The sequence below is a fragment of the Mizuhopecten yessoensis genome, unplaced genomic scaffold (assembly GCF_002113885.1).
Source record: "Mizuhopecten yessoensis strain PY_sf001 unplaced genomic scaffold, ASM211388v2 scaffold716293, whole genome shotgun sequence".
Lineage (NCBI taxonomy): Eukaryota > Metazoa > Mollusca > Bivalvia > Pectinida > Pectinidae > Mizuhopecten > Mizuhopecten yessoensis.
This window is the reverse complement of record NW_018480044.1, coordinates 110,884-126,979: the sequence shown is the minus strand read 5'-3', so window position 1 is coordinate 126,979 and position 16,096 is coordinate 110,884. Positions and strand designations below refer to the sequence as shown.

At 37.2% G+C, this 16,096-nt stretch overlaps 1 protein-coding gene across 3 annotated transcripts in view; it reads right to left on the bottom strand.

Annotated features, from left to right (window-relative positions):
* Nucleotides 1-2,984, bottom strand: part of LOC110442712 — a 41,035-nt gene extending 38,051 nt beyond the window's left edge. For 2 of the 3 annotated variants that reach the window (XM_021486450.1, XM_021486451.1), the window contains exons 1-2: nt 2,604-2,984; nt 319-729 (exon numbers count right to left, since the gene is read on the bottom strand). In XM_021486450.1, the coding sequence (XP_021342125.1) occupies nt 319-703 (385 nt within the window). In that variant the 5' untranslated portion in view covers nt 704-729; nt 2,604-2,984. The remainder of the gene's footprint in view (nt 1-318; nt 730-2,603) is intronic. The other variant, XM_021486449.1, reaches the window with a different exon arrangement.
* Between the last annotated feature and the right edge of the window lie 13,112 nt (nt 2,985-16,096).

The following is a 16,096-nucleotide window of genomic DNA, read 5'->3' as shown; positions in this document are numbered from 1 at the left end:
TTGCCCATCACTAGTTTACCTATAGGATGTATGTACCTGGACGACTGCCTGCTACCCTCCCTGGCTGGTTGCCCATCTCTAGTTTACATATAGGTTGTATGTACCTGGACGACAGCCTGCTACTATACCCTCCCTGGCTGGTTGCCCATCACTAGTTTACCTATAGGATGTATGTACCTGGACGACAGCCTGCTACTATACCCTCCCTGGCTGGTTGCCCATCACTAGTTTACCTATAGGATATATGTACCTGGACGACTGCCGGCTACCCTCCCTGGCTGATTGCCCATCACTAGTTTACCTATAGGATATATGTACCTGGATGACTGCCTGCTACCCTCCCTGGCTGCAACATCTGGTTAGTCGGCCTTGATGAGGATACCTGGTCGATCTGTACCTCACTGTCACTGCTGTCCTCATCAGAAGAGGATTCGGCATCAGAGGGAGCATATCCTTTGACCAACTGCAGATATTTCTTGCCATCATGCTCTGTCTCGCACACCATGTCTTCAAACTTCGCCAGTAAACCATGCATCTTAGAAACGCCATAGAAGTGGGCTGCCACCTGCTGACCACTGCTCCTGGCCAACACATTCCATACCTCATGCTTAAGGACCCCCTGGGGTGCTTCACTCCGCAGGAGATTATAAAGCTTTCTCTTTATGGCGAGTCGACGCTCAACAAACTTTTCCTTGTTTAACATTGTGACAGTTACAGGAAAAGGTCACACTGAAAAAGAATTCAATCGTGAAGTTGTTAGTTTGTAAAATGAAAATTTGGACTGTGGGGCCATCATAATGACAACAGGATAGACAAATCATAAACAATTACATAGAGGGGAGAATATAAACAACCTCCAAAAATTGTAACCTTTTTTTGAATCCAGATGTTAATGTAAGCCACAAGCTTACTACTACCCTCCATTAGACCAGATGTTAATGTAAGCCACAAGCATCCTCCTACCCTCCATTCCACCAATTAAATTTTAAATGTCTCGATCAGTCAGAGGTCATAGTAGCCATCTTGAATCCTAAATTTAAAAGCCGACATTTCACTATGAAGCATATCTCTATTATCACTCCCTTAAAGTATCAATCAACAAAGTCAGCCCTGCATAATTCAAGTGATCAACGTTATTGTATCGGCCAATCAGAGGCCTTGGTGGCCATCTTAAATCTGGAAAATTAACAAATGGCCATAGGATATTAAGAACACTTCTTATGTATCATTCCCAAAGTTTCATTTTCAATGAATAAAAAAGGCTGTTTTGACCAGCAGGAAAATTGGTGTAGTGATGAGGGCAGCGACCCTTGCTATAAGGAATGATGTACACTTATAACATTTATCTAATTTCAAGGCTGTATTTTGTCATCAAAACATCAGGGAAAATTTTGACTTATTTGCAAATGTACAACAAAATAAGGTGAAATAGGCAACATAATTGGTCCTATTTGTGTTGAGAGAGCTCATGCTTAAATTTAAATGAAAAGAAATTAAAATTTAGCAATTGAATATGTTATTGAATTGTACTGTTTATTAACCCATTTTCCAATGTTATACCTATCTCTGAAACTAAGTAGGTAGGAGAAATATATATTTTAAATCCACCCTCAATCATCAGTGAAAAGAATCAATATGAACTTAACGTCTTCAGCAGCAACCTTGTGAACTTGGCACCAAACACCATTAGTCAATTAGAAAATAGGGTAATAGTCTTTAATTTTGAATAGATTTGAATTAGGCCCAAAAAACATGTTTGTTTCCTGCTACGTGTAGGTAAATTAATACATTTGATTTTTCTTGTTTTTTTAATAAGGTTTATATAGGAGAAAGAAAGTGATCTCAACTTTAAAAGGGCTTCCTTCAAAACTGACTAAACAAGTTTAGAGTAGGCACAAAATAATTAGGGTAGGCAGGGTAGCCGGAAACAAACAACAGTTTTTGTGTGGCCTTATCACATTCCTTCATATTAAGTTCAGTCAAAATCTATATAATGCTGATCCTTTAAATGTTCACAAACAACAACCCAGACTTCAATAACCATATCAGTCTTCATTACCAACAACCCAGACTTCAATACCCATATCAGTCTTCATTACCAACAACCCAGACTTCAATACCCATATCAGTCTTCATTACCAACAACCCAGACTTCAATACCCATATCAGTCTTCATTACCAACAACCCAGACTTCAATACCCATATCAGTCTTCATTACCAACAACCCAGACTTCAATACCCATATCAGTCTTCATTACCAACAACCCAGACTTCAATACCCATATCAGTCTTCATTACCAACAACCCAGACTTCAATACCCATATCAGTCTTCATTACCAACAACCCAGACTTCAATACCCATATCAGTCTTCATTACCAACAACCCAGTCTTCAATAACCATATCAGTCTTCATTACCAAAAATATGATCTGGTTATAATATGTATATGGGTCAAGGAAGTAATTCCGACAGTGTAGATAATATGAGGGTGTAAAAATGTTCAATGCAATCCACTCCTTTATCGAGACACAGAAAAAACACAGAACACTTTCACTTAACATTCATATTAGTGTACATATATATATATATATATATACTTACCATCAAATCAGGTCTCTTCTCTGGTATCAGAGGATCAGGATGTCAAACATCAGTCCATCAAAGCGCTGACCAAATCTTCTCTCTGAAACAGGTGAGTTTCCAGTGTTGATAGACTGAACAAATCACACATTATACATAATACAGTATTTGTCTCTGACCTTCCTACTGATGATCCATGTCTATTCTCATTTCTCAACAACATACCACTGTTATAATATATACATGTCCTGTACTGTTATTAAGTGTTGAAAGTGTCAAGCACTGACTGTGAAATAAACTACAATTATATTACTGAACAGAAACTAATTCAATCTTATATATTCCAATATAATAGATAACAATGATGACAGTTTCTAATTATAGAGCTCAAGTTTTTGAAAATCCAGCCTATACTCTAAATCAAAGTCTGTCTCCTGCTTCTTGGAAATACATGATGCAATCAGCACTGATATCAGAAAGTGAAACTGAAAGTAGGAAATCAAACAGAGGCTAAGGGGCCTCATAACATCACCGGAGTTGTAATTCATGTACAACTATGACTAATATTTGTTGGGACTTGAAAAAGCAAAATAGCATACATAAAGAGTATTATACCGGTATATATGAATCAAATATGGCTGCTTCACTGGTATTATGTTGGGGAGTGACTAGCACCTATATCCTATGTATTATGGTATATACATATAGAATATATACCATAATATAATATATACATTGTAGCTGGTAAATGTCAGAAGGCAGTTAAAATGTTATCATACCCTACGCTTGATTATTATCCTTGATTTTTTTTTTTTATCAAACTGTTACCACATGACAAAATTTTAACCATGTATGTTTGAATTCTTCCTACTGGAACGTATATAAATACAGTGTATAAACCAAAGTGTTATTTTCCTTAATAAACTAGGGAAAAAAATTCCCTCTCCAAAGAACTAAAAATAAATATCCCAGCATCAATACTTAAAACAAGAGGCCCAATGGGCCTGCATCGCTCACCTGTTATTAATCTAACATTTGTAATCTTAAGATTTCATAAGAACCTATTAAAAGATTTAAACATATGACACCTCTGACCTTGATTGTTGAACAAGGACATTAGGTTGAAAGTGGATCAAGGTAATTCAGTTGAACAAACTTGATAGTCCTTCATCCCAGCATGCTACAGGCCCAATATCAGTACCCTGGGCCTTTTGGTTATTGAGAAGAAGTTGTTTGAAGATTTTAACATATTTCAACCCCTGTGACCTTGAAAGTGGGTCAAGGTCATTTATTTGAACAAACTTGGTAGCCCTTCATCCCAGCATGCTACAGGCCCAATATCAGTACCCTGGGCCATTTTGTTATTGAGAAGAAGTTGTTTGAAGATTTTAAAGACATCTGACACCAGTGACCTTGAAAGTAGGTCAAGGTCATTCATTTGAACAAACTTGGTAGCCCTTCATCCCAGCATGCTACAGGCCAAATATCATCTTCCTAGGCCTTTTGGTTATTGAGAAGAAGTTGTTTAAAGCAAAAAGTTGACGACGGACGGACGACGGATGCTGCACCATAACATAAGCTCACTTGCCCTTCGGGCAGGTGAGCTAAAAACCTGAAATCAGATCAGTGGTCAAGAAGAAGATGAAAAAGTTATTCTTTTAGAGGCAGATCTAGAGGACTTAGGACAACTGAACAAAAACAGATCACAATACATCACATATGACCCTTTGTCTCAGATGACCTCACGAATGTACACAAAAATATCTCAGATTAGAAGTTTTATCATTACAATGAACAGCAGGTACACTTCATATATATACAGGTATATAACAGTTTCTGATCTAATGAATTCAACTGATCAGTTAACTAATATATTACAAGTTACACACAGATCCTATCTGTATCATGCTCTGAGATCACTAGAGATATTATTATCAGCCCTTCCCTTATTTCTGAGTACTGCTGTACAAAGAGAACAGTAGTGTAACAGTGTTCCTGTGTGTGCTACATTACAGGAGCACTCTCGATACACCGGCCCTCAACTATTGGCTTCTTTCCAATCACTTAAAATAAATGTACACTTCCTGATACAAAAACTGGGCACTAGCATATTACATGTAGAAAGAGAGTCTAATATAAATTTCAATTTCATAATTTTTCAATCCAAATACCTGGTCATTTAAAAAAATAAAATAAAGCCATAAATAATGGTTAGCTAATCAAGCAACAATATTAAACAGTTTTCAGCTGTAGCTTCAAGATGCCCATGGGCCTTAATAGCTCACCTGGATATTTTTTTTAAAGCTGTTGAATATGGTACATGTGAAAAAACACTATTGTCTGAAATCATTGATACCCAACTACGGAGTAAATGTTGTCAGCAAATTTTAGTTTGGTATATTATGAAGGATTATTATTAATTATAAACAGCGTTTGGCTATCAGCCAGCCAAACAGACATACTTGTACATCAGTATATCAATTTATCTGCTATCGGATTATTGTTCTTTGTCTGGTGTTTTGTGTTAAGTAATTGTGTGTTAGTGCCTTGACATAGCTATAGGAAAGGATTGCCTTGAAAATTTGACGATCAGATAAATATTGTTACAATTACTTCTTGTCCGTATATGATAAATGTTGTTACAATAACTTCTTGTCCGTACATAATAAATGTTGTTACAATTACTTCTTGTCCGTATATAATAAATATTGTTACAATTACTTCTTGTCTGTATATAATAAATATTGTCACAATTACTTCTTGTCCGTATATAATAAATATTGTTAACTGGCTAGTAGCCTCAAGAGGATTGAATGCCACAAGCTTAAAATTCAAGAATATGAACACTGAATTCTTAAGCATTTAAACCATCACTTATGTCGGTGACACCGACAGAAAAAGTAAAATTTCTTCCCAACAATATAACTTGTGGTAAAGCAATGAAAGAATGGATCCACAATCTATCTAACAATACTGCACCCTCGGTATCCAGGGGTTACGCTCACTTTCACTCTCTACACCCCCATCCTCGGTATCCAGGGGTTACGCTCACTTTCACTCTCTGCACCCCCATCCTCGGTATCTAGGGCTTACGCTCACTTTCGCTCTCTGCACCCCCATCCTCGGTATCCAGGGGTTACGCTCACTTTCGCTCTCTGCACCCCTGGAATCATCCTCGGTATCCAGGGGTTACGCTCACTTTCGCTCTCTGCACCCCTGGAATATGTCATAGCAAAATTGAAGGCACACAGCTAGCTATTTAATTGGTCTCAAGTGAAAAAACCTGACCAATCGCTAGGCCGATACCTGTCCTTTGAAGATTACAGAGGAGCAACTAGGGCTTCAAAGCCATTCAATTTTCACTGTTAAGCTTAACCCCAAGATTCCTTTGATATACATTGTACATGTACATTTACATCAAAGGATCAAACTCTCTCATCTCATCCACAAGATAGTGCACACTGAGCCTTCAATTTCACTATGACATATTCCAGGGGTGAAGAGAGCGAAATGAGCGAGAGTATTGAGGATGACAATACTGTGATCATACTGAATTAATTTTACAACTCTTTGAATTCAAACTGACTCTGAATAAAATTGGACAGACAAGCCATTCTATGGAACACTAATAAACCATGTTTGGTTATATTCCAACTGGAGTTCTAGCTAAGTACTTAATGCCATAGATTGACTGTTTTGGGGGTTCCGGTTTGTAGCCATGATTGCTTGTTAGGCACTGTCAATTCTACTATATGAACTTGAGCATTCAGCCACTGACTTTTTTCATGAATTTGGGTTTGATTTGCAGTGATGGTGGAGAGAGTGAGTGACATGTGATCCTGATGGGGTTGCTTTTTCCCACCGATGTCATGGTAGGTTTTCCTCCACCAAGAAACACATCATTTGTTGCCTTAGTGGCATTGTATATAAAGCTCTATATTATTATGGTGTAAAATAAAGGTTCAGATGTTACTTTTACATATTGATATTGGCCGGTAGAGTAGACAAAGGTTGATAATGACACCTTGTAACGCCGGACAAGTTATCTCTTGTCAAATCACTATTTTAGCTTGACTGGACAAGTTTTTCTGGTTAGGGAATATAATTCATTTGAGTTACCTCCGTTATTCATTTCAGTGTCCCCCTCTTTGTGAGTCAATTATCAGAATGTCTTTCCTTTTGAGAAACATTTGATGGAGTGATCTCCCGTGTGAGTCAGTTATTTGATTGACCTAGTTTTAAGAGTAATCTCCTTGAGCGAGTTATTTGAGTGGCCTCCCCTGTATGAAAGAATTGACAGGGTGATCTCCCCTGTGAGTGTGAACCTACCCTAATTATTTCAGACATGTAACAGGAAACAAACATGCTTTTTGTTCAGGTCAAGTCCATGCAGCTAGTGTTATGTACACAAAGTCAGTTTACAATTTCACACACTTGTCATGATATAATGATACAAGAGGCCCAAGGGCCTTAGTGGTCACCTGAGTTATATCATAGATACTGGTAGCTTTATTTTATTGTTTAGATGTGATGTGGAAATCAGAATGTAAACCAAGTGAAATACAATACTTGTCATGTCGTCAATGGATAAGAATTTGAAAATATTGGTAAATGTTCCCTTTGGGGCCCCGCCCTAGCCCCTGGGGATGGGGCAGGAATCCTAATTTTACAAAGTAAAACTCTCATTTACCCAAGATGATTCTGACTAAGTTTGAGCAATTTTCTGCTGAAAATGGATAAAATATATACCGAAAAGTGTTATTTCCCTATATAAACTATATTAAACGTTAACCCCTCCCCAAGGGAGAACGGATAGCTCGGGGTCCTGATATTTTCAATTTAAATAAAGCCCCTGATGATCTTTCTTTCCACGTAAAGAAAATCACTGTAGTACCTCTGAGTCTGGAGAAGAAGATTTTTGAAATATTGATTAATTTTCCCTTTGGGGCCCCGCCCTGGCCCCAGGGGTCGGGGTAGGAATCTCAATTTTACAATTTGAAACCATCTACCTCCAAGGATAATTCTCACCAAGTAAAAATAATTTCCTACAGAAAGTTGTCAAAATATACCCAAAAGTGTTATTTCCCTATATAAACTATAGTAAACTTTACCCCCTCCCCAAGGGAGAACGGATAGCTCGGGGGTCCTGAAATTTACAATTTAAGTAAAGCCCCTGATGATCTTTCTTTCCACGTAGAGAAAATCACTGTAGTACCTCTGAGTCTGGAGAAGAAGATTTTTGAAATATTGATTAATTTTCCCTTTGGGGCCCCGCCCTGGCCCCAGGGGTCGGGGTAGGAATCTCAATTTTACAATTTGAAACCATCTACCTCCAAGGATAATTCTCACCAAGTAAAAATAATTTCCTACAGAAAGTTGTCAAAATATACCCAAAAGTGTTATTTCCCTATATAAACTATAGTAAACTTTACCCCCTCCCCAAGGGAGAACGGATAGCTCGGGGGTCCTGAAATTTACAATTTAAGTAAAGCCCCTGATGATCTTTCTTTCCACGTAGAGAAAATCACTGTAGTACCTCTGAGTCTGGAGAAGAAGATTTTTGAAATATTGGATAATTTTCCCTTTGGGGCCCAGCCCTGGCCCCAGGGGTTGGGGTAGGAATCCCAATTTTACAATTTTGATGCCTCATCTACCAAGGATGATTCTGACCAAGTTTGAAAAAAATCCATCCACTGGTTCTTGAGAAGAAGTTGAAAATGTAAAAGTTTAAGCACGACGGACGACGGACGAAAAGCGATTGGAATAGGTCACTTGAGCAAAGCTCAGGTGACCTAAAAATGTATAATCATATGTACAATTGAACCCTGCCACAATATTATGTTCAATATTTGATCCTTCAAATGAGCATATCATGTAAAGCCTGTCCAAGGATTTGATCTCCACACCAATTATATCCTTTAGCCCTACTTTGGGGACTTATGTACCAGAATTATATTTTTACTATAGTAAGCGATTTTTACAAATTAATCTATGTATGGCTTTTATGACAGAATATATCAAAATAAGCTTTGATCATTTTACAGTATGTAACAAGTTGTCTTATAATACTATTTACCCTTGTTAGCCTGAATGTTAGCCTGAATGTTAGCTTACAGCTGGGTTTTTTAGTCAGGCAGGTGACCCCATGTATTTTTTATGACAGAATAATTAGGCGTAAAGTAAAGCAATGAAATGAAACATTGGATGGATTCCTGATTTATTATACATAATTAACACTTGTTTTGACAGGGACCTTCCCAATAATGTTTTATTGCGACACACGATATTACAGGTGCATACAGACGTAAAACGTCGTCAATAGCCTTCTATGTGTTCATCGCTGACCTGTATCAGATAGTGGTTCATCGCTCACCTGTATCAGATAGTGGTTCATCGCTCACCTGTATCAGATATTGGTTCATCGTTGACCTGTATCAGATAGTGGTTCATCGCTGACCTGTATCAGATAGTGGTTCATCGCTGACCTGTATCAGATAGTGGTTCATCGCTCACCTGTATCAGATAGTGGTTCATCGCTCACCTGTATCAGATAGTGGTTCATCGCTCACCTGTATCAGATAGTGGTTCATCGCTGACCTGTATCAGATAGTGGTTCATCGCTGACCTGTATCAGATAGTTGTTCATAGCTGACCTGTATCAGATAGTGCCAACATTAGAAACCAGTCTGATGATCGTATATAACAACCCCATCTGTCATAAGCGAAAGCAACCAACCTTCCAAAACACTAATGAAGATAATATCAGGTTGTCTACCATTATTCAATGTTCTACAAAGTTCTGTCTCTCTGTAGGATGCATGGCTTAGCAGATGTAACCAGAAACTTAACGGACAGTGTAAGGTAGGAGAGCATAAGTTACTCTCCAGCTACAAGATCGAAGCATTATAGTAAAAATGATAAATCGTGCTTATACTTCCAATGTTGCCATCAGTTACTTTCAATGTTAAGATTTTAATAGGTCACAGAAGCTGACTTTTTATATGAATATCGATGATGGCATATTGACATAACAAGGTGGAAGTAGTTTTATTTGTTTTAGAGTTTCGGGTTTCACCCGACGTCCGGATACACCACACATAGTACTAATATTAATATCTGCCTCCTCTGCCCCTGTCGGGTATTAAATTGATCCCATGCCTTGTAATGGAGCGTCTGACAGAGCTCGGTGTAAATCACACCCGAGCAATCTTGAAGCTAAACTCTCCCTAAAATGTCGTTAAATTTTTAAGTTAACGTAGCAAGTACAATCGAAATCAGAGATGACCACCATGTTGGAAAGTTTGTCTCTTTCGATAGAGGTCAGACGTCTAAATATGGTTGTCATGACCCAATATGGAAATTGTAGTAAAAATGGCGGCATCAGTAGTTATACTATATTTTGCCATGCAGGCCATATATTATATAGAAAGGATAATTGAGATAACATCACATGTGATCTGTCATGGCAGTCGTTTCTATATTTGCTCAAAGACAGACTTCGCTAATTTCGTGAAACAGATTTGTTTTTTCAACAATTATGCAATCTTTTGATAACATTATGCTCATATGAGACACCAATTATATGTTATCTTACAGATTAACAATTTTGATTTTGCTCCATTAGTTGGCATAGGACGATCCGCTTCATGGCTCTGACGACGCAATATATGAAAAAATCTCTCGTCGTCAGAAAGCTAAGTTATTGCAGCTACACCACACACTGCTCTGGTTACTTTTCCTTCTCTAATTCTCTGTTTCTAACCAATTTGTCAAAGAATTTTCAGGGTTTTTTTTTACCTGATTATATATATAAACACATTTTACCACATTCTTGTAAGTCAGGTGTAGATACAAACTGTCCTTGATTTTATTTTTTTAAACCATGGATTCCTACATGAACACAGAGTAGTTGACAACACACGATACTTATCCGTCGAAATAGGTTACCCGTCAAAATGAGTTATTATTTTTTCTCAGGAACGTCCTCATTAATCTGAAAACTTCAAAACAACCACCGAATAAGATATATGCCTAAAATACATGTGCTTAACTTATGACGAACAGTTAAATTTCAGCATGTCATCGTCCTCGCTAATCAAGTCGCACTCATCATCATGATCATGAAAGCATGGTTGTCTGGCCCAAGTAGATCTACTGGCCTATTGATTCTGGCGTTTGTAGGCTATCGGCTGATTTTCAAAAAACTATATCAAATCCAAAACTGACAACACCAAATTCTTAAATTGTTCAGAACAAACTTACCTCATGCGATTTTATTTGCCCGCTACATCAGTCAACTTTCGATTTGTTAGAAAATTCGGTGCACCAGGAAAACACGCGCCATTTTAAGAGAAGTAACTCTTGAAGTGTTCAATCGGTACACCTCTTGACTCCTCATATAAGCTACTCGCCCCGATAAGTTCCGAGTGGGGCAGCACTGTTTACGTCTGCACGATTACCCTTTACTTTATAGTGTATTCAATTATCAATTATCACAATAAATTTCAACTATATATTAGTAACTACAATATATCATAGTGGCGGACCCAAGGGTGTTGCACACTTTTTTCTGTGTCCAAAAATAATCTGGGCCAAGGTTTTTGAAGATTTTCCTACCGGCGTTTCATATTGGTTTTCTTTCTAATTTGAACCATCCCTTGAACCATGATTTTCTATGGCTTCCCCTTGCTAACAGTTTGAGTAGCTTTATATGCCTAAGGGTGTTGCCCAAACCTAACAAGGAGTCCACTACGTATACTTATACTCTAAACAATAGGAGATAACTCCTCTATTGTCTATATATTAGTAGGGTCTCCAGTCAGGTCAGTGGTCAAGGCTCCCCGGACTGACTCTACCTAATCTTATTATTCTAATGTCACGGTGTGGTGAATTAGAATTAGGTATGTAGGTAAAGTGTTATTTCAAATGTAGAGTCCATTTCATGATAGATAAACCTGTATTTTTACATGTGTTTTCATGTACACATGATCACCAGGAATGATTTTTAATATTAATTAAAATATATAAATTTCAAAGTCAATAAAGCACCCTCATTAGCATCACTTTATCAGGTGAATAATAACCAATGTTAGCATAAAAGCCTGGCGTGTACATCCTTTTCATAAGTTGTTGCCCTTGTACATATGTATGCGTACAGACTCACAATAAAAGACAAATCATAATTCATATTTATCAATGTTTAATTGCCAAAATGCTCGCCTAAACTACATGCACATGAAGGGCATGACACAAGCATCAACATTTTAACCAAAAATCTACATTTATACCATATTTTTTTTTTCAGAATTTGTTAACACTCGCTCCGCACGGCCACCATAAAATATGAATACTCGACGTTATATAATATAACCTGGAAACTCAGAAAACTATACTACGCCTCACTCGATCTGTTTGACAATGGAAATATATCCGATAACTTTTTGCTATCTACGCTCGGCATAGCTTGCAATAGTTTAGTATTACATCTTCAGAATAAAAATTTGCATCGCTCCGCTCGGCTGGGAAATCATAATTGGCACAATCTCAGAAATAATGTAGTTCTATATATTTCTTGGTGCCAGAAAATAATATATACCTGTACAACCGACAATTCTAATTTATTAGTTCTAGATACGTGCAAAAAATGTCTTTTTATGAGTTTAAAATTTTGGACAACACCCAAAATTAATTCCTGAAAATGTTCTCATGTTTTTAGTTTGTAAACAGAGGCCTATAGAGAGAGCACATCACACATGCGCTTTATTCGTTGCACTGATTACCTGTACGATACAGGTCGCAGTACAAAATTCTGGTATACACATACAAGGCACTGAATGGAACAGCTCCTCAGTACCTACAGGAACTTGTTACCCTGTATCAGCCGTCAAGATCACTGCGGTCGGAGTCAGAATCTTTGTTGTGTGTCCCAAAATCTCGTACAGTGACCTACGGAAACGGATGCTTTGGGAGGGTTTCGGCTACGTTGTGGAATAGCCTACCATCTGCTATAGGGAAGTCGAATACTTTCAAGAGGGACATACAAACTCACCTCTTCACGTTTTAGAATATTTGCAAAGACGTCATGTAAATACCACCCTTTTATTTGTTCAATTATGTGCACATTGCTTGTTAAATGTATGAAAGTGATTGCAAGCCTTTGTCGTTTGTTTTCACAATTATAACCATTACTATTATCCATATGTTGTAAAGCGCCTTAGAGTAATTTTACAAATTATATAGGGCGCTATATAAATGCTGTATATTATTATTATTATTATAGTGGCTAGTTTACAATCAGGTTATTTTCTTTGCCAATTATTCGTTTTATGGTAATAGCTTCCCTTGTCTTCTGTATTATTCTAGTTTATACCGTTTTGGGAGGACCGAGTCATCGTAGGTATTGCTGAAGACAAAACATATATAACGTTGATTTGATGACCGTGTTTGGTGTCAACTAGTGTCTGTTAGATGCCAACGCAAGATTATCATTTCGCAAAACCATGTTTGCATTTAGCTGGTAATGGGTGTTACATAATTAGTTTCCATACGATTCACAATAGGATCGTGAACATCAGTTATCTTAGTTTTCCAGGAAGTCATGATGTTAGACTAGTTGGTCTTGAGCCTTGTGAATTGGTACCACCATGGCCTTGTTTGCAGTTCTGTTTGTCGTTTCTAAGCGATCTGACGAAAAGAATTATTTGAACTGGTCCCGGTTGCACAAAGGTTGATAAACTTGAACCAATGATTCATGACAAAAATAAAATGTTGCAATTAAGAAACATCAGATTTGAAATATAATGAATCACCAAAACACCATTCTGACCCGTCTAAACATCTCTATACACGTATCAGTAAAATAATATAGGATATTCTCTGTTTTATTGATATTTGGAAACCAAACATAAATTTTGTTAGAACTAATTTGGAACAGACAGCGGTTGAATGTAAGCTTTCAAAGGAATAGAAAGCATTTCGTATGAAGTAGCTGCTGCATCTGCCCTATACGCCCATGTTATATGATAACGGGTCAAGTGCCCCGATACTATTGATATTGGTAATCGATATGTTGGTACAGGGTTATGTTAAATTCTCTGCCTGTAATGGGATTATGTGTCTTTGAGAAAACCACTCTTCAAAGTACTCCTCTCGTCCTACGAGCTGATCTACAGGTTTGCTAAGAGATTCCCATCCTTCCTAGTCATGAGCTTGTTTGTATTAGTTTGATAACCTGGTAGTTGTCGGACGATGTTCTCCTTTCACTGCCCCTATAGTACACCTGCTACCAACTGGTCGATCACAAAGGAATCTCGTGGATTTCATTGCACTTGTTTAGCACCCCATGCTCTGTCTCGTAAATAGTTGTCTTAGGTACCATCTTCTTTGTCTGTCTTCCGGTTTCTGATTCACTTTCCTTACATATTCAGCATTGATTGTATCAATTGATGAATATGGTTAATTATGTTACCTCATCAGAGCTCCAATTCTCATCCCGTGTTGCTGGTAAAGCATTATCGATCCTTTCCCGTTTCATTTATTTCATTAACTCATTCACCCCCGAAGACACTTTTGAACTCTTCCAATTCAAAGGCTGGAATAGTTTATTATGAAATTTCAGGGTAAATGAGTTAAACATTGTTGCTCGTTTGTATGTGTATTTACATGTATGCATAATGGATTGATATATTTTATGCTAAAAAATCATTGCATATGCAGGAGCACATTATCCTGAACTTTTTGTATATCTAGTATTTAACTTATTTTACTTCTCTCATGAATTTTTATCAGTTATACTTTTCTAAATTTGTTTAGAACACAAACAGTAGTCGGAAACTTACCACTTTGTCATGTAGCATTCAAATGTGTCAATTTCAGTTTTATCGTTCTTTGATGTTTAACAACACGTACTATCAACTATTCTTGATAATTTTATACTAGAACCACGTCAACTTAATATGTTCTGCCCTGAAATGTCATTTTATACAGTTTCATCACGAACATGATACGTTTCGTCCAATTTTGCATGCCCGAAGAAATTAAGTAAGTCAAAGCAGAAATTCAAAAGATACAAACTTATACGACATCATAAATTATGACTGCTTCGTTAGTTCAGGGCTCATTGGCGGTACTAAAGGTTACAAGAATGAAAGTACAGTTTGGAAATTTGTATCATGTCTATATTCGAAAAGGTTTGATAAGTAATAAAGTAATATACAATCTTACTTTCTTTGGTTTGGTGTGTTTGTATTTTACGTCCTGTTAACAGCTGGGGTCATTTAAGGACGTGCCTTACGTCCTATTAACACCTATAGTCATTTAAGGACATGCCAGGTTTGGTTTGTTTGTGTTTTACGCCCTATTAACAGCTGTGGTGATTTAAGGACATGCCAGGTTTGGTTTGTTTGTAGTTTACGTCCTCTTAACAGCTGTGGTCATTTAAGGACATGCCAGGTTTGGTGTTTTTGTGTTTTACGTCCTCTTAACAGCTGTGGTCATTTAAGGACGTGCCAGGTTTGGTTTGTGTTTTACGTCCTCTTAACAGCTGTGGTCATTTAAGGACGTGCCAGGTTTGGTTTGTGTTTTACGTCCTCTTAACAGCTGTGGTCATTTAAGGACGTGCCAGGTTTTGGTGGTGGAGGAAAGCTGGAGTTCCCGGTGAAAAGACACCGACCTACGTGGACCAGTACCTGGCGACTGCCCCACATAGGTCTCGAACACGTGACCCAGTGATGGAGGGGTCGTATCGTAGTCGATCAGACGTCTTAACCACTTGGCCACCGCGGCCCGACATAACTTACTATAAATATTGTTTCCCTCTAAAAACATTTTTTTTTATAAATACATGCGTTGTATAAATATTTGGAATATATTAATAATTGATCCTATTAATAACTATAACTTTTAATGTATAATTGAATAAGTTCAGTATATGTATATGATACCTTTTCACAAACATGCAATGTACCTGTATTTGTCTTATATATGTTGAAGATAAAACACTTACTTGATTGTTCTTAGTAGTCTGTTTGTTGTACATGTATGACCGATATGTTACTAATAATGTGTGTCATATCAGGATTTATATTGATATATTAGACCTCAGGATCTAATTTCCGACTTCTTAAATCTCATCCTCCGAAGGCGACGAAACATTCCAGGAAATGGGTCAGGCTTAAGCAACAATTGCACGTCATACACGTGCACTTGGGAATTTACCAAGGTATTTTTTCAGTCAACAATAGTGCATACAAAATTATTGTTGATGTGTTTTCTCTTGGTTTTTTTGTTTTTGTTTTTTTTATGCTGCATTGACAACTGGTTTGAAAATAGGTTTGTTGCAATAAAGTAAATAGTTATGAAAATGATAAATTTCAAGACGCTATACTTAGTTATATATGTTGTGTGTGTTCTTGACTGAAAGTTTTTGCGACAACATTTAACCATATGTATCAAACCCACAATGAATAGCTAAACCAACAACATGCATGCTGTGAAAAACAACTATACAAATCGTT